At 40.3% G+C, this 24,287-nt stretch overlaps 1 protein-coding gene across 6 annotated transcripts; it reads right to left on the bottom strand.

Annotated features, from left to right (window-relative positions):
• Positions 1-3,003: 3,003 nt before the first annotated feature.
• LOC149914295 (contactin-associated protein-like 2) lies at positions 3,004-24,040 on the bottom strand. 6 transcript variants are annotated; one of them, XM_090127034.1, is made up of 4 exons: positions 23,544-23,751; positions 22,825-22,881; positions 19,754-19,901; positions 10,012-10,568 (listed from the first exon to the last, which is right to left on the bottom strand). In XM_090127034.1, the coding sequence occupies exons 1-4, from the start codon at positions 23,643-23,645 to the stop codon at positions 10,558-10,560; spliced, it is 318 nt and encodes a 105-aa protein (XP_089983160.1). In that variant the 5' UTR covers positions 23,646-23,751; the 3' UTR covers positions 10,012-10,557. The 6 variants fall into 6 exon arrangements, 1 of the variants encoding a protein (XP_089983160.1); XR_016460484.1 differs by lacking the exons at positions 10,012-10,568; positions 23,544-23,751 and adding an exon at positions 3,004-4,073 and having other exon boundaries at positions 22,825-23,498; XR_016460486.1 differs by lacking the exons at positions 10,012-10,568; positions 23,544-23,751 and adding an exon at positions 11,747-12,013 and having other exon boundaries at positions 22,825-23,498.
• Between the last annotated feature and the right edge of the window lie 247 nt (positions 24,041-24,287).

The following is a 24,287-nucleotide window of genomic DNA, read 5'->3' as shown; positions in this document are numbered from 1 at the left end:
AAAAGAAAAGAAAAGAAAAGAAAAGAAAAGAAAAGAAAAGAAGATTCTTTTCATCAGTCTTGAAATATAGTCTCAAATTCCTTTATCAAAAAAAAAAGCATGGCTGCCTGTTTTTCACTGTTTGCAGTACTGTTTTTGGCTAAAGTATCAAATAGTATAAAATTATTTGCCATAACCTGACTTACCTGTACACTGAGCTCCTGGTTTCAGTCACCATGATGTTAGTGGCAGATCTATGTGTGGTTGTTTCTAGGTGAGCACCTAGGGCCAGACCAGGCAGGTAGGTTAAGAAGACTAATCACCATGGTGGTGAGGGGCAGAGGCTGGGCCTCTTGACAGGCTGCGCCAGATTGCATGTTGTCCACAGTCCATGGGTTGGACATGCCTGGTCTAGCTGGAAAAATCCTGAAGGACAGAAACATAATGTGTTGGTGCGTATATCAGAAAACTCACTTTGCTTAATGGTGAAAGGATGTATGGACAGGCACTTAATAAACATAACTGCGAGCCTTGATCTCAACTGACTGTTGTTTAGTTACTGAATAGAAGATGTGTTGTGGATTTTGTGACTGGACAATGAAATAGAATGAAACATTGGTTCTGTTTGTACATACTTTCAGTAAAGAATAAACATCATGAAGCTTGCTTTTCTCTGACACTCAGATAACTTTTCTATCACTGCAAAAATGTTCCTGGAAATCATAGAATGTGAAAAGAAGCCTACATTGATGCTGTACATAAGCAGCCTCTTGATAGCAGTTGAGGACTCAGAACTCGTAAAAATTGACTCAGCAGATCATTTTGGTATCCCCTAAATTCCCAGACATTTAGGCATGGTTGTAGACATTTCTTTAGGCGCTTCACTGAATCTGGATGAAAAATAATATTTCAAGAATTACTTCAAAGTAAGCATTTTTTAAAATGCATGTCTGACATATGTTGCCAAAAACAAAGGCAACTTTTTTAACATAATAGCGGATAATGTTGACTACCTAAATTTGAACTGAAATATATATAATTTATTAATCATTTATATGTAATATTAATCATGTACAAAATGCTATAATGGAATTTTTTAAGATTCTGCTGCACTAACTGCACAATGGAATGTTTTTGTTTGTGTGTTTTTGAGAAGGTCTGAAAGATTTAAGTTACTTTCCACCATGATAACAAAAACTAGTTAGGATTTTTAGAAAGTTACAAGCAGTCACACAAGAAAATAGGCACACAATAGAAGCAGGCAAAAATAAGGAAGATGTAATTGAAGAATTTATGATAAATTTTATTTTTTATTTAATTCAGAACATGAAATGAATTATACTAATATGTTGTGCCAATAACAGTGGACGCTTCCGTAGAATATAAGTGGGGAAGACTCTTTTCTTTAAAAAGATCAACATTTTAAAGAATTATTTTTAAAGAATTTAAATTATTAGTTGTGAATAGAGAGGAGGAAATACTCATAGAAATAATAGCTAGGGCACTAGTTACTGGTCACAGGTTAAGTGGCTTTTAAAGGGTTTTATTAAACAAATCTATAAAATTTTAAAGATCTATATGTTTGCAGTCTTTTACTGAACTGTTTTTAAAAGAGAAGATTCAAAACTCACTAGAAGTATGCCTGTTCATTGAAATGAAATTCTGTAGCTATTACTTCTGGACCGTGCATCCAAAAAAAGTTGTGAAAAATTCTGTCTCATTCTTAAAAAAATGAAAATAAGAATATATCAAATTTTGTAGTATATTATGCAACTTTTACATGAATATTGGATTAACTTTAAAAGATAATCATTGCATCCCTCAGTTTTCCTCCCTGATTTTGAATAAAACCAAACCTAGATAAAAGCTTGGTCCAAATGATAGAATTTTTTCTTCTCAAGACCAGTTGAAGCTAAATTTTATCAAACATTTCTATATATACAACTGAACAAGGCAAGGAAAAATATTTTAAAACTCCTACACAATTTTTTTAGTTTCATGTCTTAGTGATTACAGTCTTCACAGATGCATATATTTGATTTTAGGAGGCATAATATGAGTAATTAATGATAACTCAGAAGTTGTCAACTAGTTAAGAAAATGCATAGGAAAGCAAATACATTTAAGAAAAGTCAGAATAAAATTAGTACTGTGGCAGTATTTGTTTTCCTGATGCTGGTTTTTTACATCCTATGAATTAAACTTATGCCCTTCCTCGTTCCTACTTTTTATAGGAATAATCCTTGGTCAATAGAAAATATATTTGCAATGCATACTGCACTTGCACAGGTTTTTATTCTGTTCAGATACAATCTACATACAACGTATCTGTTTTTTCCAATAGCTACTGGAATATATAATCGCTCATAAACAATGTTATGTTGTTTTTTTTTTTTTTTTTTTCTTCATTAGGGGCTGATGTTATCAATTTTGATGGCCACGTAGTGCTACCATACAGATTCAGGAACAAGAAAATGAAAACATTGAAAGATGTCATCTCTCTGAAATTTAAGACCTCTGAAAGTGAAGGTGTAATTTTCCATGGAGAAGGACAACAAGGAGACTATATCACCTTGGAACTCAAGAAAGCCAAACTTTTTCTAAATTTAAATTTAGGTAATTTTTTTTTTTTTTTGGTATGCTTTTGTGTCCTTTTTAACACTTGTTCTGGTTTCAGCTGAAATAAAGATGTCCTGGCTTTTGCTTAGTCATGGGAGCATGTCCATGGCCAAGCCAGGACAGGCCACTTAGTGGGAAAAAGAAGTCACCACTATACGCATGACTGCAAGGGGAGGGTGGAGCCAGGACAGGTGGCCAGAATTAGGCCAAGGGTTATTCTATAAAATATGACATGCAGAAGGTCATGACTACTACCCTCTGCTGATCTTCCACAGATGGGGAGGAAACTGCATCCCATAGTCTGAGGGGAATGAAGAAAGTCTTCAAGGCCTTGGGACAGTTGGTGAAAGGGTCTGGGGCACAAGTTATTTTCTCTTCCCTCCCTTCGTTTTCAGGTGATGACATGGGATGGAATAGAAGGATCCAGTCCATAAATGCCTGGCTACAAGACTGATGCTATAGGCAGGGCTTTGAGTTCTTTGATCATGGCTGGTTTTATAAGACACCAGACCTGACAGTAATACATGGAAAAGGTTTATTTCACAGTAGCAAAAGGGTTCTGGAACAGGAATTAGCAGGGCTCATCCAAAGACCTGTAAACTAAGTTTGAAGGGGGATGGGGATGTAGATTGACTTGGACTGGTGGAGAAGTGCTCTAGTATTGATGAAGGCCAGGACATGGGACAGACACCCCTTGAGGGTTGCTGGGCATTGGTTGGTATGGGGTAAGAACTTGCATTGCTGGCAGGCCACAGGTCAGCAGGGAGTTGTATTTATTGCTGTGGATTGGTCAGTAGGTAGAGAGTAATTGCACTGTGGCTGTATAAAGTATGCATTTATATATTTATAGTTGCATTTCTTCCCATTTTCCTCTTCTTTCTTAGTGTATAGTTTTTATCTCAACCTGCAATTCCTGTTTGGTTTTTTTTTTTTTTTTTCCCAATTCTCTCCCTCATTCCATCTGGGATGGAAAGGGGGAGTCTGGAGAGAGTGAATGGCTGTGTGATGTTTAGCTACGCGACAAGTTAAACCGCAGTTCTCAAAAGAACTTATATCCTTCTTTTTCTTCAGATATGGCAGGCCACATAATTTAATTTTGTGAAAATATTCATCATTCCTTTTATGTTGTTCTTTTTTACTTCCTGTCCTATGTCCCCCCACTTTGTGTGAGATAACATGAAAGTAAAATCAAAATGAAGATCAACAATATATTATTATTAGAAACTTGTTGGAAAGGATTGGTAGGGGATTGGGAGAACTGTATTTGCCTCAGCTATAATTTCATCTTCAGAAACTTGCAAAATTGTTGAGATTGGAAGGACTTCTAGAGGTCATCTCGTCCATCCCCCAGCTCAAGCAGAATCAGCTAGAGCAGGTTGCCCATAAGTACATCCAGAGCTTCAAGTATCCAGAGCTTCAAATATCTTCAAGAGTGGAAATTGTCATTATCTCATTTTAAGAACACAATCAAGTGGCTGTGTGAAAGAAAGATGCTGTTTTTAATGCTAGGGGAATAAGGATCACTCTTAAAAATCTGCAGCAAAAAAAGATTACTGTATGGGAAGCTACAGGCCACATGAGGTTCAGTAACCTTCCTACAAAGAAACAGAGCTTGAAGATAGGCAGGGAGAAGGTCCTGTTTGTTTTTTTTTAAGCTATACTATGAAGCACTGGACCCACTGAAGCTGGTGAAAATTCTCGGAAGGATCAATAACCTTCAGCAAAAAAGCAGTAAAGATCATTTGTAGGAAAATACTGTATTAAGCCATGGCAGTGTGATTTGCTAGAATGTGTTGTCAACTTGCACATCTTTACTGATTTTCAGGCATGCTCCAGGAATGCATTGTCTTCTCATGTATTTAAAACATAGAAGAATACACTGAGTTATTGGGCAGTGCAGCGATTTTTTAAACTTCTTGGTGAATTTGTCATTTGCTGCTTCACTTGAGATATATACTACCTACCTTTCTGGCTTACTTATGTCAGCCAGACTGCAGTGAAATATGACCTCTGATGAGCACAGCTACCCAGGCAAAAGTTTCCAGAAAGCACAGCAGTAAGCTGCAAAACTGTATTTACGTTAACTTTAATTGCCTCCCAGAAAAATTGCAGAATCACAGATGGCCAGGGTTGGAAGGGACCTCAAGGATCATGAGTCTCCAACCCCCCTGCCATGTGCACAGCCACCAACCTCCACATTTAATGCTAGACCAGGCTGCCCAGGGCCCCATCCAATCTGGCCTTGAACACCTCCAGGGATGGGGCATCCACAACCTCTCTTGGCAGTTGTTCCAGCACCTCACCACTCTCTCTGTAAAGAACTTCCCCCTGACATCCAACCTAAATCTTCCCTCTCTCAACTTAAACCCATTTTCCCTTGTCCTGCTGTTGTCTACTCTTTCAAAGAAATGACTCCCCTCCAGTTTGTAGGCTCCCTTTAGGTACTGAAAGGCTGCAGTGAGGTCACCCTGCAGCCTTCTTTTCTCCAGACTGAAGAAGCCCAGCTCCCTCAGACTATCTTGGTAGGGAAGGTGCTCCAGTCCCATGATCATCTCTGTGGTCGTCCTCTGGACCCTCTCCATCAGTTCTGTCTTTCTTGTACTGGAGGCTCCAGATCTGGACACAGTACTCCAGATGGGTCCCCACAAGAGCAGAGTGGAGAGGGACAATCACCTCCCTGTCCCTGCTGACCACCCCTTTTCTGATGGAGCCCTGTATACCATTTGCTTTCTGAGCTGCAAGAGCACTGCTGGCTCATGTTAAGTTTATCATCCATCAGGACGCCCAGGTCCTTCTCTGCAGGACTGCTCTCAAGGACTGCTCCTTTTACCTCATCTAGTGAAATGTGTCCCTACCCAGGGTGACACTTAGTAGAATGAAAAGGCTCTCACTGTGAGGGTGCTCAAACGTGGAACAGGTGACAGAGATACAGAGGATCTTCAATCCTCCCCAGATTAACCAGATATAAGTAAGCTTCACTGAATCTAACCTAAAGAACCAACAACCAATGCTTGCAAGTTGTATTCCGTTCAGAGGCTTTCCTCAGAAAACGAGTCAAAGAAGAGAAGCTATGAAGCAGCGGTGAAGGGACAGCTGTCCCACTTACCCCATTAGTCCAGTGGACAGTTCAATGGTACAATTTTCTGCATCTATACAAGGCATTGAAAAAAATATAAGAAGTACCCAAGCAAAAGGGGTGCGTTGAGATCCTCTGGTACCATGGCAACACTGATGTCACCAAAAACAACACAACTAACTCAGTTTTCTTTAGTTCAGTAACAGTCTGTATGATTGTTTGCAATTTAGTCTTCATAGGAAACAGAATCACCGCTTTTCTCTCTACCTGAAGAGAATGTACACAGGGGTAAAGTGATGGGGGGACAGACACACTTATACATGCATCACTAAGCAAGAGCATCCGTAAATAAAAGCATGCTACATAAATGCCAGCTGTGGCTAAACAAATAGAATCATAGAATCACTCAGGTTGGAAAAGACATTCAAGATCACTGAGTCCAACGACCTAACCTTACTACCCTAACAAGCCTCTGCTAAATCATCTATCTGAGCAGCACATCCAAATGGTTTTTAAACACATCCAGGGATGCGATCTTTTAGGTAACAAAGAACTTTTTTATAGCTATAGTTTTATAAAGTTATTCTCTCAAGTTGTTCAATATACTTAGAACCAAAAGGGCAACTATGTACCATGAGAAATAAAGAAAACAAGGAGAGAGAAAACGAAGGAAGAAAGGAAGTAAGAACATGTTTATATTGAAAGAATTAAAAATCCACTACTTCAAGTTTCTGAAAAAGAAAAATAGAGATGTTACCATGCAAGGAATTAAGCAATAATTCTTTTTCCAGCAACCAATACAGAAATATGAAGTTCTGTTCGGAAAAATAAATGCTGAAAACAATTAATAATGTAAAAAAAATATTTATTTTCAGAACTTGCTAATTACATACATTCTTCTAAAAGTTTGAGGTTCCTTTATTAAAATAATTTTCTAATCTAGAAGTTATATAAGCACTTATGTGAAAAGGAAAGATTTATAGATTTCTCATGCAAAGGCTGCTCTGAAAGCAATGCCTTCTATTTTATTTTGTTGGCCCATGATATCAGAGGTAGATATCATAGTATAACAGTAGAGATTGAACGTTCCCACCAATATCCCACTAGATTTTGTTGCCATGATGGCAGCATAGTGGCAGTCTGTGAAAATTATATCTGACACAGAAGTGCACATGAAACAAAGATATAACTGAATTCCTCCATGTGGAAAAAACAGCATCCATTGACATTCTTCAATACTTGATGAACATTCACAGAATGACCTGGGTTGGAGGGGACCTCAAGGATCATGTAGTTCCAACCCCCCTGCCTAGCAGGGCCACCGAACATACACCTTTACTAGATCAGGTTGCCCAGAGCCTCGTCCAACCTGGTCTTGAACACCTCCAAGGACGGGGCATCCACAACATCCCTGGGCAGCCTGTTCCAGGACCTAACCACCCTCCTAGTAAAAAACTTCCCCCTAACATCCAACCTAAATCTTCCCTCTTTTAACTTAAAACCATTTCCCCGTGTCCTGCTATTATCAGCCCTTATGAAGAGTTTACTCCCCTCCTGGGAGTAAGTTCCCTTCAGATATTGAAAGGCTGCAATGAGGTCGCCCCGCAACCTTCTCTTCTCCAGGCTGAACAAACCCAACTCCCTCAGCCTGTCCTCATAGGGGAGGTGCTCCAGCCCCCTGATCATCTTCGTGGCCCTCCTCTGGACCCTTTCCAAAATCTCCATGTCTTTTTTGTACTGAGGGCTCCACACCTGAACACAGTACTCCAGATGGGGCCTCACAAGAGCAGAGTAGAGAGGGACAATCACCTCCCTATCCCTGCTGACCACCCCTCTCCTGATGGAGCCCAGGATCCCATTTGCTTTCCGGGCTGCCAGAGCGCACTGCTGGCTCATGTTAAGTTTCTCATCTATCAGGACCCCTAGGTCTTTCTCTGCCGAGCTGCTCTCAAGGACAACTCCCCCCAGCCTGTACAGGTGCCTGGGGTTCTTCCGGCCCAAGTGCAAAACCTTGCACTTTGCCTTATTGAACCTCATTAGGTTCACCCGAGCCCAGCTTTCCAGCCTGTCAAGGTCCCTCTGAATGGCCTCCATTCCCTCCACCGTATCGACTGCACCACTCAGCTTGGTGTCATCAGCAAACTTGCTGAGGGTGCACTCCATTCCCTCATCGATGTCATTAATAAAGATGTTAAAGAGCACCGGTCCCAAGACAGACCCTTGAGGGACACCGCTCGTTACCGGCCTCCACCTGGACATAGAGCCATTGACCACCACCCTCTGTCTGCGGCCTTTCAACCAATTGCTTATCCATCTAGTTGTCCACCCGTCAAATCCACCTCCCTCCAGTTTGGAGATGAGGATGTGATGGGGGACCATGTCAAAGGCCTTGCTCAGGTCCAGGTAAATGACATCAGTTGCCTTCCCTTCGTCCACCAATGCCGTCACTCCATCATAGAAGGCCACAAGATTAGTTAAGCATGACCTTCCCCTGGTGAAGCCATGCTGGCTATCTAGGATCACGTGCTCGTTCTTTATGTGATCAAGCATATTGTCCAGGAGGATCTGTTCCATAATCTTCCCAGGCACGGAGGTGAGACTCACCGGCCTGTAGTTACCCGGGTCCTCCCTGCTCCCCTTCTTGTAAATGGGAGTGACGTGACCCTTCCTCCAATCGTCCGGGACCTCACCTGACAGCCACGACTTCTCAAATATGATGGAGAGCGGCTCAGCAACCACCTCAGCCAGCTCCTTCAGGACCCTGGGATGCACGCCATCTGGCCCCATAGACTTATACTCATTCAGTCTAAGGAGGCACTCTCGGACTTGCTCAACCCTTACAGTGGGGAGGGATTTACCTCCTTGGTCCCCACATAGAGGTATGGGGGTGCAAGACTTAGGGACGTGAAAAAGACTAGAATCCTGGCCACCAGTGAAGACCGAGGTGAAGAACTCATTCAGCACCTCAGCTTTCTCTTCATCTGTTGAAGCCATTTCTCCTTTTAAATTTACCAAAGTAGGTACGCCCGTTTTGGCCTGTCTCTTCTGGCCAATGTACCTGTAGAAGGTTTTCTTATTGTTTTTCACGTCCCTGGCCAAGTTCAGTTCTGCCTGCGCCTTGGCTTTCCTGATCCCACGTCTGCAAGTCCGGACGGCATCCCTGTATTCTTCCCAGGTGACACAGCCTTGTTTCCAGAGCTTGTACACCCCTTTCTTCACCCTCAGTTCTCTTAGCAGGTCCTTGCTGAGCCATGCCGGTTTTCTACCTCTCCTGCCCACTTTCTTAATCAGGGGAATGGAGACCTCTTGTGCTGCCAGGAGGGCATCCTTGAAGAGCAGCCAGCTCTCCTCAACGTCCTTATCTTTGAGGGCAGCGCGCCAGGGGATCTTGGCCAGCATTCCATTGAGTAGCTTGAAGTCTGCTCTTCTAAAGTTCAGCGTCCTGGTCCTGCTCTTTACCAGGCCCACATCGCTTGAGATCACAAACTCAACCAGGGCATGATCGCTGGAGCCTAGGCATCCTCCAACCTTGACGCCTTTGATGATCTCCTCAGCGTTGGTGAGCAGCAGGTCCAGCAACGCTTGACCTCTGGTCGGTCTGTCCAATACCTGAACCAGAAAGCTATCATCAATGGATTCCAAGAGCCTTCTGGAGCTCTTGCAGCTCGCCGTGTGGTTTTTCCAACAAATGTCCGGATGGTTGAAGTCCCCCACCAGGACAAGAGCCCGTGAGGCAGACGCCTCACGCATCTGGAGCAAGAAAGCCTCATCAGCAGCCTCCCCTTGGTCAGGTGGCCTGTAGTATACCCCTAATACCAGCTGACCTTTATTAGTCCCATCTCTAATCCTAACCCACAGGCTCTCAACCTGTTCTTGACTGTTTCTCATGGGGAGCTCCTCACAGTTTATCCAATCTCTGACATAGAGAGCAACTCCCCCACCCTTCCTACCTCTCCTATCTCTCCTAAAGAGTCTATAGCCGTCGATGGCAGTATCCCAATTGTGGGAGTCATCCCACCATGTTTCTGTGATAGCAACAATGTCATAACTTTCAGAATGCATCACAGTTTCCAGTTCCTCCTTCTTGTTACTCAGGCTTCGTGCATTAGTATAAAGGCACTTCAGCCGGGCTGTCCGTCTCACCACCTTCATAAGCGATCCAGGATCCGCTAGAACAGCAGCATCCCCAGCATCCCCCTGCCCTACTCCCTCCTTTTGCACTCTGCCATCATTGCCCACAGAGTTTGGTACAATCCCTCGAATGAACCGTTCAACCCCAGTAGCCTTTATTTTGCCCCCTTCCCCCTTCATTCCTAGTTTAAAGACCTGTCAACATTCACAGAGATTTAACGGTCAGTGTTAGCATAGTGTGTTAGGTGGTGTGTTTCAGCAGTGGTGACAGTAATAGTGGATCAAATCTGCTGCTCCAGGCTTTTTTTTTTTTTTTTTTAAACAATACGCGCAGCATACAAGCCCTTCTTCAATCACCACCAAAAATGCATAGCTAGTCATGGTGACTACATTGAAAAATAATCTTCTGTAGCTTAGAACTTATTCTATTTAAATGGAAACTATATTATATAAGATTATGATGATACAATTTGATAAATGGGAAGCATTACTTTCAGAGCAAAGAAAATTTTTAAGGGAATGTATTTAAATCTTATTTAATTTATTGTGACGTTCTAAAAGATAAACAAAGTCCAAGTGTCCCATAAAAAAAAAAAAAATTAGTATTTCTAAATCAATTTTTCTGAAGGAGGGCCACAAAGATGATCAGAGGGATGGAACACGTCCCCTGTGAGGACAGGCTGAGGGAGTTGGGCTTGTTCAGCCTGGAGAAAAGAAGGCTGCAGGGTGACCTCTTAGCAGCATTCCGGTACCTAAAGAGAGTCTACAAAGAGGAGGGGAGTCAACTCTTTGAAAGGGTAGATAATGGCAGGACGAGGGGAAATGGTTTGAAGTTGAGGGAGGGAAGATTTAAGTTGGATGTCAGGGGGAAGTTCTTTACAGAGAGAGTGGTGAGGTGTTGGAACAGCTGCCTAGAGGGGTTGTGGATGCCCCATCTCTGAATGTGTTCAAGGCCAGATTTTATGAGGCCCTGGGTAGCCCGGTCTAGCATTAAATGGGGAGGTTGGTGGCCCTGCATGTGCAGGGAGGTTGGCGATCCACAATCCTTGAGGTCCCTTCCAACCCTGGCCATTCAGTGATTCTGTTATAACATCTGTACATTCATTGATTATACAGTATTCCATCAAAAAACCTTAAAAAATCTTTTAAAAATGAACTAGCAATACATACTCTTCTAAAGGAAATGCTGAATGATTTAAAAAAGTGTTCAAGTGTAATTGAAAAATGTTTGAGTATGCAACTGAACATTTTGGTGGGATATGTATGCATGTAAAATAGATCTTTTTTAAATCTGACTTTGATTATGCATCCACTGATGCATAACAAATGTACTTGTATGGGATACACATTGCTGTTGCAGATCACAAACCTGTGGTGCCTGAGAATATCCACCAGTAACTTCACTACAGCTAGACATTTAAAAATAATGGACTGCTCAATTTGCTGTGGTTTCAAGAAGTTGATACAAAAATAAAACATTTTTTGTATCAGACTAAATATATGTTAAAAGAATGAAAAATATATGTTAAATTTTAATATTTCATTTAAAAATTGTACCATTCTTAGGTGCCGAGTTGATGACAGGGCCTGCTGGGCTGCTGTGTGTGTCTGGGGTGCCCTGTGCTGGACAGCCAGAACCAAAATAGACCCATACCTATTACTGTTAACCACTAGAGATAAGAAATTAGCTGAAGTCTGTTCTCACTTACTTTCATACCAGAATAACAAACACTTGCAAAGAAACAATCACAACTATTTCTTCCTGGGGAGTAGGTAAACAACCCACACTTTAAATACTTATAAAAAAAAAAAAAAGTTATTTTTGATCCTAAATCTGCAAAACTCTACTGTTTGAGGAGTACCATGGAGCAAACGAGGAAAATCACCACTTTTTATGATCTTCAAGATAAGAAGTCCCCTCTATGTGAAAACAAATAAGAAAAATAAAAAAAAAAAAAAAAAAACCATGCTAGAGAGTACATTAGAAAAGAATTAAGCTTTCAAACAGAGCATGTTTTCAAAGAGATCTTCAAATGCTTTCACAGTTCATTTCCCTCACTCTCCATTGTTTTAATACAAGTACTGAGACATGCACCTGTAATATCAGAAAAAGTAAATACCAAGCTATGCTTGCAGATGTTGAACTGTGACTATGCTGGCTGAAGATCAATTACATAGAAATTGTAGAAATATCCAGAATAAAAATATCTAAAGAGAAACAGAGAAAAAGAGGGTTGGATGCTTCGGATAACTCTTAAGTGTTCTATTCACTGTCACAAACAAAGCTACTAAGTTTACAGTGACTGCTGATAATTTTCTCACATCTGTGATTCTTTTTTTCTCCAAAATGAAAAACAATTTTAATTACAATGATTTAATACAGTTGCTACAAATATGAGAACATGATTAGACAAAACATATGCTTCAAAATGTTTCTTCCTATCTATCATTTAATATTTTTATGCAGTTCCATCACTTCTATGGTCATAGAAGTCCATCTTTTCATTAAGACAGTTTAGTGAACATTATTATTATGAGTAATAAAATATTATGAGAGGTTGGCAAAGAACCATTTACATGGATTATGAGACCACATAAGTATCTTCACAATTTAGGTGGAAAAAAAAAGTGTAAAAGAATAAATATGTATTCATATGTTTACATACATATGGACATATAGTTCATTCAGCATAGGGAGTTCCAGTGGCCATCAAGACACTTCATCAGTTTTTTGATCGTGAAGGTTTGTTTGTTTGTGAGCATAGGCTGATGAAACAAAATGTCCAGTATATCTATCTAGTGGCACTGGACAAAAGAAAATTGGTTAGGTTCCACACAAGTTAAATAGTGGCTTTCTTATCTACTTTAAATATTCCCTGTGATATTTTGATGTAATATATAGTTTTGGAGAGAATGGAGTTTCTGTGAAGTACATATGGCAACCGTAGGAGAGAGTGATGGAGATATGAATAGTTGGTAGCAATAGCATGACAATGGCAAAGGAAATTACAAGTATCACAGAAATTTTTCTAATGATGAATACAGCTGATGAATGTGGAATTAATAGTGAAGAGGAACAATGGTTTCACTTAAAGTCACTACAGGCAAATAGGATTAACTTGTCAAAATCTGTTCAAGCTCTAATTTTTAGCACTTCAATATTTTCAAAACAGTTATTGTAAATATTCCTTTCAAATGCTTATGGCTTAAGCCTTAACAGCATCTCCAAGTCTAATTTTTTTTTCTCTTGTAAATATTCACATGACCAAGATTTTGTTCACTGTACTATCTAAGGAGTAAATAATCTCCATAAAAAAATGTTCATTTCTTCATAAAATGATAAGGTCTGACTTGTTTATTTTTCTTCTTTTCTCTCCTTCCTTAAAAAGAAATCAGTCATACATCAGAATACTCTAACAGTAACATTTGACATAGCAAGATAGAACTAGTCCATGAGCAAAGGTATCAGTGACTCCATTCCACTCATGCCATAAGATTTCAGCACCCAGAAGTCCTCAGAAGATTATCTTAAAAAGTGCTGTCAAAGACTGTTCAATAGGAATGCTACTGGTTTTTTTGTTGTTGTTTGTTTGTTTGTTTTGTATGCATTAATCTGCTGCAGTATTGTGATTGAAGGAACTATTCGTATGGCAATGATTCTGCAGGAGCTTATTATGAACTTCAAAAATCAGTGATAAAATACAATATATATTGTAGTTGTCATAGGCTCCAGATGCCTTGAATTTGCTGATTGTCTAAAAAATTCATAAATGGGAACATGACGAGAGACATCTATCTATCATGTCTCTTTACTCTCTGTCTCAAAAAGAGCTTGAATATAAATATTCCATCAGCTTTGCATTAATGAATTCAGTGGATACTTTGCCTTCTGTAACATTACTTTCTTTCCTATGACTTGCTTTTTGATAAATTTTTCCTATGGTTTGCTTTCTGATAAATTATGTCACTGCAAATGTAAAGATCCTTTCTCCTCTTTTGAGTGTATTAAATATATTATATGTACCTGAAACTCTACAAAGGGGATGGGGAGCAAAATGCCTCCTATACTGTCAGAAAAGAGCAAGTCTGACACTGCCTTATGACACTAAATATGGACAAGTCTCTGGAGCTGGACAACATGTATCTCAGAGTCCTGAACTAACTGACTGATGTGGTTGCCAAGCTACTCTAAATCATTTCTGAATATTCATGGCTGTCAGGTGAAGGTCCTGGCAAGTGGAAAAAGGAATCATCACTCCCATTTTTAATAAAGGGAGAAAGGAAAATCTGGGAGACTATCGACCAGTGAGCCTTACCTGTGCCAGGGAAGATCACAGAGCAGAACCTCCATGAATCTACTCTAAGGCATGTGCAAGAAAGGGGAGGGGGGTGATTCAAGAATGCCAACACAGCTTCATCAAGGATAGACTATGCCTGACCATAGAAGTGCTCAGGTTGGAAAAGACCTCAGAGACCATCAAGTCCAACCACAACCTAACCAAACTTACCCTAATTCTAACAACCCTCTGCTAAATAATGTCTCTGAGCACAGTAAACAAATGGTTTTTAAACACATTCAGGAAAGGTGACTCAACCCTGCCTCTGGGGAGCCTATTCCAGTGCTTAACAACCCTTTCTGTAAAGAAGCTTTTCCTGATATCCAGCTTAAACTTACTCTGGCACAACTTGAGACCATTTTCCGTCATCCTGTCACCAGTGAGAAGAAGCCAACCCTGCACTTGCTGTAAGCACCTGTCAGGTACTGGAAGAGAGTAATAAGGTCTCTCTTCAGACTCCTTTTCCCCAGACTGAACAGCCCAATTCCTTCAGTCGCTCCTCATACGGCATATTTTCCAAGCCCTTCACAAGCCTTGCAGCCCTTCTTTGGACCTGCTCGCACCCCATGTCCTTTCTGTATTGAGGTGCCCAAAACTGAACACAGTACTCGAGGTGAGGCCTCACCAGTGCTGAGTACAGGGGCCAAATTACTTCCCTAGTCCTGCTCACCACACCATTCCTGATCCAAGCCAGGATGCCACTGGCCTTCTTGGCCACCTGGGCACACTGCTGGCTCGTATTCAGCTGACTGTCCATCAATATACCAGGGTCCCTTTCTGACAGGCAACTTTTCAGCCACTTCTTCCCAAGCCTATAGGGTTCCCTGGGGTTGTTGTGACCAAAATGCAGGACCTGACACTTGACACTATTGAATCTCACACGGTTCACCTTGGCCCATCAATCCAGTCTATCCAGGACCTTCTGTAGCACCTTTCTCCCCTCTGGCAGATCAACACTCCCTCTCAATTTGGTGTAGACTGCAAACTTACTGAGGGTGCACTCAATCCCCTCATCAAGATTGTTAATAAAGATGTTAAATAGAAGCGGCCCCTGTACTGAACCCTGGGGGACACTGCTCATGACCAGCCGCCAACTACATTCAACTCCATTGATCACAATTCTTTGGGCTTGGCCATCCAGCCAGTGTTTCACCCAGCAGAGCATACATCTATTCAAGCTATGGGCAGCCACCTTCTCCATGAGAATGTTGTGAGGGACAGTGTCAAAGTCTTTACTGAAGTCCGGGTAGATCACATCGACAGCCTTACCTTCATCCACTAAATGGCTCACCTTGTCATAGAATGAAATCAGGTTTGCCAAACATGATCTACCATTTGTAAACCCATACTTACTAGGCCTGATCCCTTGGTTGACTTTTAATTGGTCCATTATGTCTCCTGAGATTATCTGTTCCATAATCTTCCCTGGTACTGAGGCGAGACTGATAGACCTGGAGCTACCAGGATCATCTTTCCGTCCTTTTTGAAGATGGGTGTCACATTTGCCAGTCTCCAGTCCACTGTGACGTCCCCGGTTAGCCAGGACTGCTGAAGGATGATGAAGAGTGGCTTGGAAACCACATCCACTAACTCCTTCAGCACTCTAGATGCAATCCATCTGACTCCATGGACTTTTGAGCATTCAGCTTCTGGAGCAAGTCCAAAACCATCTCATCATGGATTATGCAGGGCCTATTCTGTTCCCCATCCCTATCTACCAGTGCAGGAGGCTGTGTTCCCAGGGAGTAACAAGTCTTACTATTAAAGACTGAGGCAAAGAAAGCACTTAATACCTCAGCTTTATCCTGATCCTTGGTCACCATGTTGCCCTCGGTGTCCAACAAGTCATGGAGGTTCTCTCTAGCCCTCCTCTTGCTGTTGATATATTTATAGAAATATTTATTGTTGTCTTTTATCTTAATGACCAAGCTCAGTTCTAACTGGGCTTTGGTTTTTCTAATTTTCTCTCTGCACAGCTTCACTACATATCTGTAATCGCCTGGAACAGCTTGAAAAGCGGGCTCATGTAAAATCAAATGAGATTCATCAAACCAAAATGTAAGGTGTTGCCACTTGGGTTGGAGCAATCTCAGATATGTGAACAGACTGGGAGAAGTACTCAATGAGAGCAGCTCTGTCAAGTAGAACTTGGGGGTCCTAGTGGATAAAGAGCTGGATGTGAGCCAGCATTGTGCACTTGCAATTTGGAAGGCCAACAGTATACTGGACTGCCTCAAAAGAAGGGCAGCCAACTGGGTAACAGGAAGAAGTTGTCCCCCTCAGTTCTGTTTTTGTGAAGTCACACCTGAAATACTGTGCCCAGGTCTTAGGCCCTGAAGACAATAAAGATGTGGAGCTGTTGGAATCAGTCCAGAGGGCAGCCACAAAGATGATCAGAGGGCTGGAGCACCTCTCCCGTGAGGTTCAGGAAGTTGGGCTTGTTTATACTGGAGAGGAGGATTGTTTTTCTGGGGAGACCTCATTGTGACCTTCCAATACTTCAGAGGAGTTTATGAACTGGCAGAAAACCAACTTTTTTCATGGTCTATTAGTGAGAACGGGCAAGAATGGTTTTAAATTAAAAGAAAGGAGATTTAGGTTAGATGATAGGAGGAAATTTTTTATTCACTGTGGTAAAGGACTGGAAAAGGTTGCCCAGAGAAGATGCAGATGCTTTTTCCCTAGAGGCATTCAGTGCCAGTCTGGATCAGGCCCTGGGCAACCTGATCTAGTGGTTGATAACTATGTTCATGTGAGGGCATTGGAACTACATGATATTTAAAATCCCTTCCAACATAAGTCATTCTATGATTTTAAAATGAAAGCTACAACTCCCGTTGACTACAGTATATTTTTTTTTAATGTTAAATATTTTGTTTGCTTCTCTTCCCACACAGTTAAAATCTTTTCTAAATTTGACATCAGCACTTATTCACAGAGAGAAATGTAAAGAACATTTTCAATCTTACTGTAGAGGGAGCCTTTAATTTATTTATTTATTTATTTATTTATTTTTGTGACTTCCAAGAGATCTATTAGAAAGTAACGTCACAGATCTCATCTGCAGTTTCAAACATAGAAAAATCTCAAAGCAAGAAGGCAAGCAAATAATTAAATGAATAAGAGCACCTTGAAAGGAAATATTTTGTAATTTTACAAACTTCTCTAGGGAATAGATGTCATCTCTAATTCTCTTTTAAAGTTGAACCTTTTTTTTAATTCACATTGCTGTGTAAGGAAGAATGTGGTTTCCATTTCTGACACACAAAAAATAATGTGTATTTTATCAGCATACTCAAGAAAAATAAGAACAAATCAATATGGCAATTAATGACCACGTATTTCAATATGTGGTTTAATGAGAGTTCTTAATACTCTGAGACTAATAACCAGATTGCTGTATTGTGCAATGAAATATTTTTTTAAGCACTAAGTTTATGACTTTCCAATTAAACCTTTACTATGAGAAAATGTGCAAGTTCTACATCTGAAATATGTTCTCAAATATTCTCTAAATAAAAGACTGCATTCAATATAAACCTACAAACTTGAAGAAAAATATATGATTGTAAGGTATTAAGCAACCTTTTGCTTTAGGTAATGTTTCAAAAAAATTTCACAAATTGGATTAGATGCCCATGTTTTAATCAGGCTTAAAAAATTGCTACTTATCTATACAGTCAGTTTCTTCACTGACAGCAGGATTAATCTGCAAATCTCACTGGTTAATGACAATGCTTCAATATACAATACTAATTATAGGGCTAAAAACTTTGCTCCTGCTGAATTCCGTATCTATGGAACAATGTAACTTTACATAAGTTGCTCCAAATAATGCATTTGAAAACAAGTTTGGAACTCTCAAACATTATTCTGTTTTTCCAAGAAGTCATAAGACAGTGAACTTTTCTTCTCAACTGCGCTGCTGCTGTCTACTGGTTTCAGCATACTGACTCAAGGACAGCCTGATTCCTGCTTCTAAAATCTACACAGTATTTTAGGAGAGGTTTTTTTTGTTTCTTTGTTTTGTTTGTTTGGGAGGAGAAAGAAAAAAAAAGTTCCTATAGACATATAAATGTAAAACATTATTATTAATGTCATTAACAAAATACTGAAATAACTTATAATACTAGCAGTTCAATGCTTCTCTTCGAGGAAAACAAAAGGTTAGGTTTCTTACTTCAGTTGTCTGTGAAGACAAATTTTATCAGTATTTTTTTAGTTGATTCATTATTTCCTTGATAGATGTGTTTTATTTTTCTCCAGAAATATGCAGTCTTTCAAGCAGACAACTTTTCATCCAGTGACAGAAATAATTTTGTTAGCCAACTATGCTTTTCCTCACATTTAGTTTCAGACTCCAAATTCATCTTGTAACGTGCTTACAGTGCATAAGATATCAATTTAATTAAAAAAAAAAAAAAGGAAACAAAACAAAAACCTAAAACCTTTTGCTTGTAAATATTTTTGGCTAAAAAAAAAACAAACAAAAAAAACAAACAAAAAAACCTACAACTTAAAAATATTTTCTTTTTTTTGTTGTTGTTTAAAAAAGTGTTGGATTAAAAAAAAAAAAAGTTGGTTTCTGTCTCCATATACTTGAATTTGTATAGTAGATATACTTAAATGTAAAAAAATGTAATCATGATGTGAAATCAACCATGTTATAGTGTTGGCTACACTTAAAACAGCATATAAAATATTTTAGTAGAGTGAAAGCACATAGCCAAGTCAAAGCAACAGAAATCACAAGATATTTTTGCTAGTTAATTAACATAATTGCTAGTTACCATGACAAAGTGTTTCAATAGGTCTTAAATCACTTGATGTCAATGGAAGAGTCTTCAAGATAGGTGCTTCTTAACTTGTTCTAACATTTTTTATTTTTTTTTTTAAGATAAATCTCAAGTATTTATTTCCCCTAAAACACCTACAAGAATACTGTACTAAATTTGCATAGAAATAGGACATCAGACATTTACAGTTTGCAGGCATGTGGACTTCACGTAAGCACCCACAGGATCAAATTCAAGGAATGGTATTTAGAAACTACACTTGCTTTTCTTAAAACTTGATCTGTTGTGCTCTTAACCACTTGCACCATTGCTCATCTCGTTTTTTTTTTTTTAGAAGAGATTCTAAAGTTATACTCAAATATTAAAGGAAAAATCTCCGAAAAACATGTCATATTTAGACAAGGTGAGCTTCTTCAATTGAATTTTTACTTGTTTTATTTTTATCTTTGTCATCAGGCAATGAATTATGTCTTGTTTCCCTCTCAAGACCCAGCATGAAATGTATCTGAATGCTATCTTTTCCTCAACTGGTCTATTCAAGTCTTCTGCAAAAACAATTTTGAAGATCAAAAGTAGTGATTTCAAAGCACTCTTACTAATTCTAATGCTGTATTTCCTATAGAAGAGCTAACTAGAAACTCAGAATAAAGGATACAGTAAATATTAAATTAAGCTCCAGTTATTACAATTAGTAATCCTGGAATATCTTCATGCATTTTAGCAAAAAGCACTTGAGATTCAGATTTAATCTGAAATTCAAAGACAGTTTCTATTTAGATTTTTTTTTTTTAAAGGAATATAATGGAAAAACTTACAGTAGGAGCAGCCGTAGACCTCAATTCTTAACCCAATTTGGCCTTCTCCATTCCAATCTAAAGGAACTATACGTACATAGCGAGCAATGACTGGGTGTTGCAAATCATGTCGGACCACACTATCAGAGTCTGTGTTTCCAGGAAATGCCTAAGGGAAAGAATAAGAAAATTATTTTATTATTTCTATCTCATACACTGTAAAGATTCTGTTATGAAGGAAAATTTTAGGTAGTGAAGACCTCCGAGTGACTAGTTAGCACTTAAGTTTGGTTAAAATGTTTTCTTTGATACTGAGCAAATGAACAGTGGTTTTAAAAAGTTTTGTAGTGCTCACAACACAAACACTGTAGCACTGGAACCTCGTGCTTTCTCCACAATAGATACAGTAAATTCAGATAAGAGCTGCTGCTAGATAAGAAAGTATTTTGCATCACTGATCCATTGCTCAGTTACTAAAACATTTATAAAGATGTCCAAAAGGGTTGTTCTGTGACAAGATACCCATCCTCTAACAGATTACAAACAGCAGTCACTGTCTTGTAAACAGAAACACTGATATATCCTATTTCCTACAGCAGACCCTCCAATTTCTCAAATTTCCAGGAATACAAAGATCTTTCTTTATTTTTTATGTACTACCTTCTGGAAAATGAGCACACAGTTTCTCTCCTAACCATAGTTACCTCCCACAGCAAAATCAGCTCTTTCTTGACTTTGGAAGTCAAAAAAGTACAAAACACAGTACTCTGTCATGGTTTTATAATTTTGTTATCGGTATTCCACACCAAACATCATGTAAAGCACGGGTAATTAAAGAGTTAATACTCCAGTTCCGTGGACTGACAACTTTCTGGATGCCTGGTTCTCAGAAGAAAGGAAGAACTACACATCCCAGGGGACTTCATGTTCAGAGAGGAGGATAAGCCATGGGAGGGAGTCATGGGATCTTGCTCTCTGGCTCTCTTGCTCACTGCCTAGCAGTGTGTGGGTCTGCTCCCCAACCGTGTGCCTTCAGTTCAAAGTAGGCCTTTTAGTTTCGGACACTCTCTCTCTCTTATTTGATTTATTAGCCTCAATTTCAATTATATTATATTATATTGTGTTATCTTGCATTCCGATATCATGTTTAGTAAAATTAAGTTTTCCTCCTTAGATTGTTGCTGCTGTTCTGGTTTCTGGGCCCAGCTCCCATCTCCCTTCCCTTCCCCCTTTTCCGTCCTGTTTTTGGGACAGGGGGCCTATGGGCTTGCTGCCCCCTGTCGAGGGCACACGTTGATCTAGATAACTCCGTGACAGACTCTCAAGTAAAATTTAAAAATGACTGAAGTAAATTCAGTGCTTCTTTTGTAATTTTGTACCTCTTGGTAAAAGATTCATAGTACTCTGCTTAAAAGTAAATGATACCTATCTGTTAACATAACAGATTTTATTGTCTTTTCATCTCATGCACAAACCATTTGTTTTCTAATGGTAAATGTTAAAGATTGCCATTTAGTTATTTTCAGCATTTTCAGAGAAACATCATAAGACTTCATGAGTAATTTTCAATAAAACGAGTATCTTGGAGCAGTAAACAAAGAAAGGTGATCTTTGCCACACAAATAAACCCACATAGAATCCTATAATACATTCAAGTACTGGAAATAAAAAGAAATGAAGAAACAACTAGGCTGTAAATGTATCTACTGCAAAATATAGTCATCAAAATTTTGTAAAGCCAAAAATTTAGGTTGACACTTTGCATATAGATACAGCACTAGATATTTCAGATGAGTATCCATCTTGTATACTGCACAGTAGATCTAGGTGTAGGTAAAGATTCACAGAACCCTTTCCTTGATGAGCTAAAAAAAAATAATGCATGTAATATTTTTTATAAGGTTGGTTGTTTGTACTGCTGCAATTATTGTGCTAAATAATGATGAAGACACTCGTGGCTTCATAGTAAAACTTGTTAGGTACAAAAATTAATGCCTGTGAAGCACTTCCATATTTGAGTGCTAAGCATTTATGAGAAATACAATAGTTCTGTATTCTGAGCTGAATAGCAGACAGACAACAACAAAAAGCACAGGCCGAACAAGAACTAAACAATCTATTGAATAACTGCCTACCATCTCAGATTTAATGCTGTTATGTCCTTGTTAGCAATGCCTCTGTACCATCAAAAACTATGGCAGAAAGTCACAGAGGTTCAAAGGACCGCTTTGCAACAAGCTCCTCGTATACTGCATGAACATTCTTTCATCCCTGCAGCACTCTCAGCTAAATCAGGATCGCCCCACAGAAATAATTCATTTTCACTGCTAACAGTCTTGCGAATTGGCCTACCACAGCTAGTACCATTTTCAAGACCTGCTGCTTTGTGCTGCCAATCAAGTTTCTTAGCTCCTCTCCCCCCTGCCCCAATGGCAGTCACACTTCATGATCTCTGCTTTCCATGCTGGAGCTGCAGCCAGTTGGACTTCGGTTTCTCAAGTCCCTTTCAGTCTCAGGAGGGAATAAAACAGCCAGAATGGAATGGATGCAATGCGGCTCTCTCTAGGACACCTGCTGCCTCAGAAGAGTTCACATCTACTGGACAGCTACAGAGCTCCTACAAAAGCATCACACACAAACAAGGAAGGAAAGAAAAACCCAGGACACTGTGCAGGGGTCCTACCTCTCACTAGGTGATACCTGTTCCGTGTACAGAGGATGGACATAAACTGCACCTCATCTGTTCCCCACTTCTTCTCCCCCGCTTCGTACAGGCACTTCAAGACATTAGGGGTGACAAAGTAAGGCTCATGGAGAAGACTGGGCGTACAGGAGATCTTAAATCCCTTGCAGCTAGAGCACTGCTGGCGCGTACTTGTCTAGATCACGGATATTTTCCAACAAGCACCTACCAGGCACGGCAACCCACAGCCAAAATCTCATTGCCCCTGCCAAGTAGCCAGCCTGTCGAGAGACCTCTCATTAGAGACTTGCAAACAAGGCTAAAAGCATTATTTCCATTTCACAGGCTGGCTTCTCTTCACCATGCATCACCTGCTCAAGAATAGATTGGGAAGCACATTACTACGCACCTGAGCATCTTGCTGAGCATGGGCATCATCCACATACATTCCTTCATCTCTGTTTCCCTGCAAAGACACAAGGATAGAAGACTCAGTTCACCAGAGCATCTACTGGAAGCAACTCCTGAGAATTCCCCACTCATGAAAAGCTGCTGGGGATGGATAATGGAGTCCTTCAAAGGGAACACTAGCTTACAAATGAAATGCAGCTCAGATGTACTTTGGGCTTCCTTCTGAAACGAGCAGCAACCCACTTCACTGGGACATTTAAAGAAGAGCCCACAGCACTCATGCACACCCAGAGTCAGAGTTCCCTCCCCGGAGAGGCTGGGTTTGAGGAGCAGGTCATGGGACACACAGGGTGAGAAAAAGCCAGCCTGGAGCTCCTCACCACTGAGTGCAGAGCTGTGCCCGCAGCTCTGAACATTCACCCCCTTCTCCCCTCAGCTTGGCTCACCGTTGCGAGGGACACGAGGACCCTTCGAAACATGGGAGATGTGTCAGATACGATGCCATCCTCAAGGGAGCAGCCATATTCCAGCAAGAACACACACACAGCACCCGTTAGGAGCAGGGCCACCACCTGGGTGCTGCCCACAACATTTGCCAGCTGTAACCTAGCTAAGTACAGAACTGTGCCCAGGGCTCCCAGCAGCACTGCAGCACTCCAGCCATCATCATTAGTGCTATAGCCTCCAATTAAGAAGCGCAGACAGAAGGAAACTGACAAGAGAGCCTTTCGCACTCCTTACGAAGCTTGTAGTTCTCATTAATGCGACAAATCTCTCCATTGGTGCAAGAAGCCAGAATTTCCATTGGGCAACCTTCATCTGTTCCTGCTCCCTAGGGAATCACCAAGGCAAGACTTAAGATACCAGCACCTGCTTGTGACGTGCAACCAGGTTTCTTTAAGAGAGAGAAGACATGCATAACAAAGCAGTAAGTCCTTGGCCAGAACTTAAGCAATACAAAAGGAAGATTTCCAAACCTTCACAGCCCTCCTTAGTTCGTGCACGTCATACATGGTGGTGGGAGTCATCACCCCAATGATCACCCTCTCAAAATTCCCACTCAGCTCCGACTTCAAGTCATCAATCAAATCCTAGAAGGCAAAGAGGAGAAAGGAGTTGGCAGAAGGGACGGCCTTTGAGGACAGAGGAACTGAGCTGTTCAGCACTCCTCTTCAGGCTCCAACCCTCCTTGCATCAACAACTGCTCTGAACTGAACAAGAACAAAACAACCTTGGTCAGGTGAAGTCTCTGCCGACATTTCTCTTGTAGAGATTGGGTCGTTTTTTTCTTTAAGCCAAACTGAGAATAAGACCACGACAGCTTACCTGTTTGTAAAACAGGTACCACTGCCTCATCAGTTCAGTAAACTGCCTTTTTTACAGGCCGCTTCCATTTATATAGTAAGTTCTTTAAGCTGCTTTATGTTTTCATCTCATATTAGAAGAATAACTTTGGGGATG

The sequence above is a fragment of the Phasianus colchicus genome, chromosome 30, assembly GCF_987193195.1.
Source record: "Phasianus colchicus chromosome 30, bPhaCol1.hap1.1, whole genome shotgun sequence".
In the NCBI taxonomy this organism is placed as follows: Eukaryota; Metazoa; Chordata; class Aves; order Galliformes; family Phasianidae; genus Phasianus; species Phasianus colchicus.
The sequence above is the reverse complement of the archived record's forward strand: the minus strand, read 5'-3'. Positions and strand labels throughout refer to the sequence as shown.